Below are 2,500 nucleotides of genomic sequence, written 5' to 3' on the forward strand. Positions count from 1 at the left end.
TGTGAAACCATTTTAATAAGGGATTTATTATTCCACTATTGTGCCATTTTCTAGTATTTTGGTTTCTTTCTATCTGCACTGATGCAGAATGGTATTGATTGCATAATAAGGCATCACTGTGCGAATGACGAAAACAACACAGATGAGACCATCTCAATGTCCGTTATTTGATTGGATAAATGAAAATTCTTAATGACGAATGATAAGCAATGACAAACTAAATTCTCAGGCTTTGCATTGTGTTGAAAACAATTTCTTTCATTGAAAAACTTCCATTCCGTCCGTATTTGCTCTGTTCTTAACCAGTCAATCCGGGACACTACAGTGTATTACTGTCTCATACGGTACTTTGCGCATTCTCTTGACCAAATGGCAAAATGGTGTAATGGTGGAATAATAAAGACAAATGAATTAACATCAACAAGTGTCCCAAATGTTGCTCCTCAAGTAAAGATAAATACCTGCATTAATTTTACCCTAAGCTGAATATACACATGACTGGGTTTTACCCTAAAATTCTAACTTGAAGTAACCATCATCACCAATTTGAACACACATAGCAATATCACCAGCTGAAATGAAATGTGTGAAATATGTATTGAACACTGAGAGCATGTGACTGCGGATATCTTGGGAATTGGTTGAGAGTTCTCTGGAGCTGGTATTACATCTGCAGCACATGTGATCCCACTACCATGGCACACTACTTCACAGGAAGGGCATACGAGTCCTCCTCGATACTCCCAGCCATTAGCTTCTACCAAAACCGTAATGTGTTGTCCTTCATGAAAACAATTGAATTTATAGCCGAAAACTAATACTTTAAGGGAGTTGTGCTCGCACATGTACCTATAGCAACCACCTCCCCAGTTTGATGCTGTGTAGCGTACACCACATTTTCTCCTTGTCCACTGCATTGTTTGCTCAAAACAAGCTGAACTGTTGCTGTAAGTTTCTAAAGCTAAGTTCTTGTCTTGTTCCAAATTATTGTGATGAGAGACACATGAAGATGACCTCAAATCTTTGCCCTCTTTTGTCCAGGTAAAGCCTTGATAGAATGGACAATAATCTGCGAGAGCAACTGTTCCTCCATACTGTCCCTCATTTCCATCTGCCCCAGGAATATAACCACTTAAAAAATTCTGATACTCTATAGGGAGACTTGCCCCATACTTGACTAAGTTACATTTTGCAACAGACCTACTGTCGATTGAACAGCCTGTTCTTCCATCAGAAGATTCTGCAGTAATGTTGCAGAAAGGTGCAATGCTTTGATCAGCATCTCTTTGTGCTTTTATCCATGCGCCACAACTGTTTTTAGCAAAGAGGCAACCCAAGTTCTTACCCCACAGTAATGGTTCTGCCATCTCATAGTTTACCTTATACCAACCTGTGTCCTCCATAAGAGCCAGTGTCAGCCTGGAGAACACAGAGTACTGTGTGAATATGCCAGTCATACCTTCATTTCCAAATATACGTTTTTCCCAGTGTGCAAGCTTGGTTCCTTCCCCTCCTTGATTTTCAAGCTCAGCTCCCTCTAATGATGAACAGTTGAAGTGTTTTTGTGCCTCTTCCTTAACTCTGGGTGTTGCCATTACATGAATGGGATGGGAGACTGTTCCAGACCTTGTTAGCCAATTCTCTCGGGTAACAACTTTAACAGTCTGTTAGAAAAGAAAAAAGTTTACAAATGTATGTATACCACTCAGCTGATTTCAATAAGCGTCACTACTGTCTCAGAATACAGACAATCAATGCTGTAAAGTGAACTCCAAATGTTGCTCCTCAATTGAGGATAAACTGCTGCATTTTACCCTGACCTAAAATAACGCTAACCTTTACCCAAACCTTATTGTTGGAAATAGGTGGCAAATGCTTAGACTTAAAGGACACTTCGTTTTGGAAGTCAAAATTGGGTGTGCATCTACAATTTAGGGTCAATCCTAAACCTACATGGTATAATTAAATTAAAATTACATGTAACTAAATTGGCTTCACCTTCCTCAGCTCAAACATCTGCAACCTTAAATTTTGAAACAGCTTTGCACAGTAAGTTGACACCAGAAATCTGATGCATATTATGATGTGGTTCAATTGTTTTCATGATTTAAAATTTTTCAAATCAGTTCAATGAACCATGAAAAAATATTGCACCACAGCAGAAACCTAGAACTAAGCCTAAATCTTCTGTTCCCCTTTAGGGGTCACTTCATTAAATTACATGACTGTATTAACCAGGTGAAGGAAACTTTCAAACTTGGCTAACTGTAAGCTAATAACTTCATTCTGGGTTTTCTCCAAATCCAAGCAATTTCAAGGTTGCTGCCTAATGGTCGCCCGGAGCGCCTTATTTGCGAGCGTGGGCGACCACATTTCTGAACAAGTAGCCTGAACAAGCGTCTTACTTGATTCATCCTCACTCTCTTGTAAATATGATCCCAGCCGGAATTAATTAATTCTGGGCTCTTGAAAAAATGACTGGGCCACTAACTTTTAATGT

The 2,500-nt window shown here is 39.2% G+C and overlaps 1 protein-coding gene across 1 annotated transcript in view; it reads right to left on the bottom strand.

The window, feature by feature from the left end:
- LOC137984333 (leishmanolysin-like peptidase) overlaps positions 1 to 2,500 on the bottom strand; it is a 5,106-nt gene that overhangs the window by 1,400 nt on the left and 1,206 nt on the right. The window contains exon 2 of the mRNA XM_068831487.1: positions 1 to 1,664. This exon is cut by the window's left edge and continues 1,400 nt beyond it. Coding sequence (XP_068687588.1) covers positions 519 to 1,664 — 1,146 coding nt within the window. The 3' untranslated portion in view covers positions 1 to 518. The remainder of the gene's footprint in view (positions 1,665 to 2,500) is intronic.

The sequence above is a fragment of the Montipora foliosa genome, chromosome 14 (genome assembly GCF_036669935.1).
Source record: "Montipora foliosa isolate CH-2021 chromosome 14, ASM3666993v2, whole genome shotgun sequence".
Classification (NCBI taxonomy): Eukaryota; Metazoa; Cnidaria; class Anthozoa; order Scleractinia; family Acroporidae; genus Montipora; species Montipora foliosa.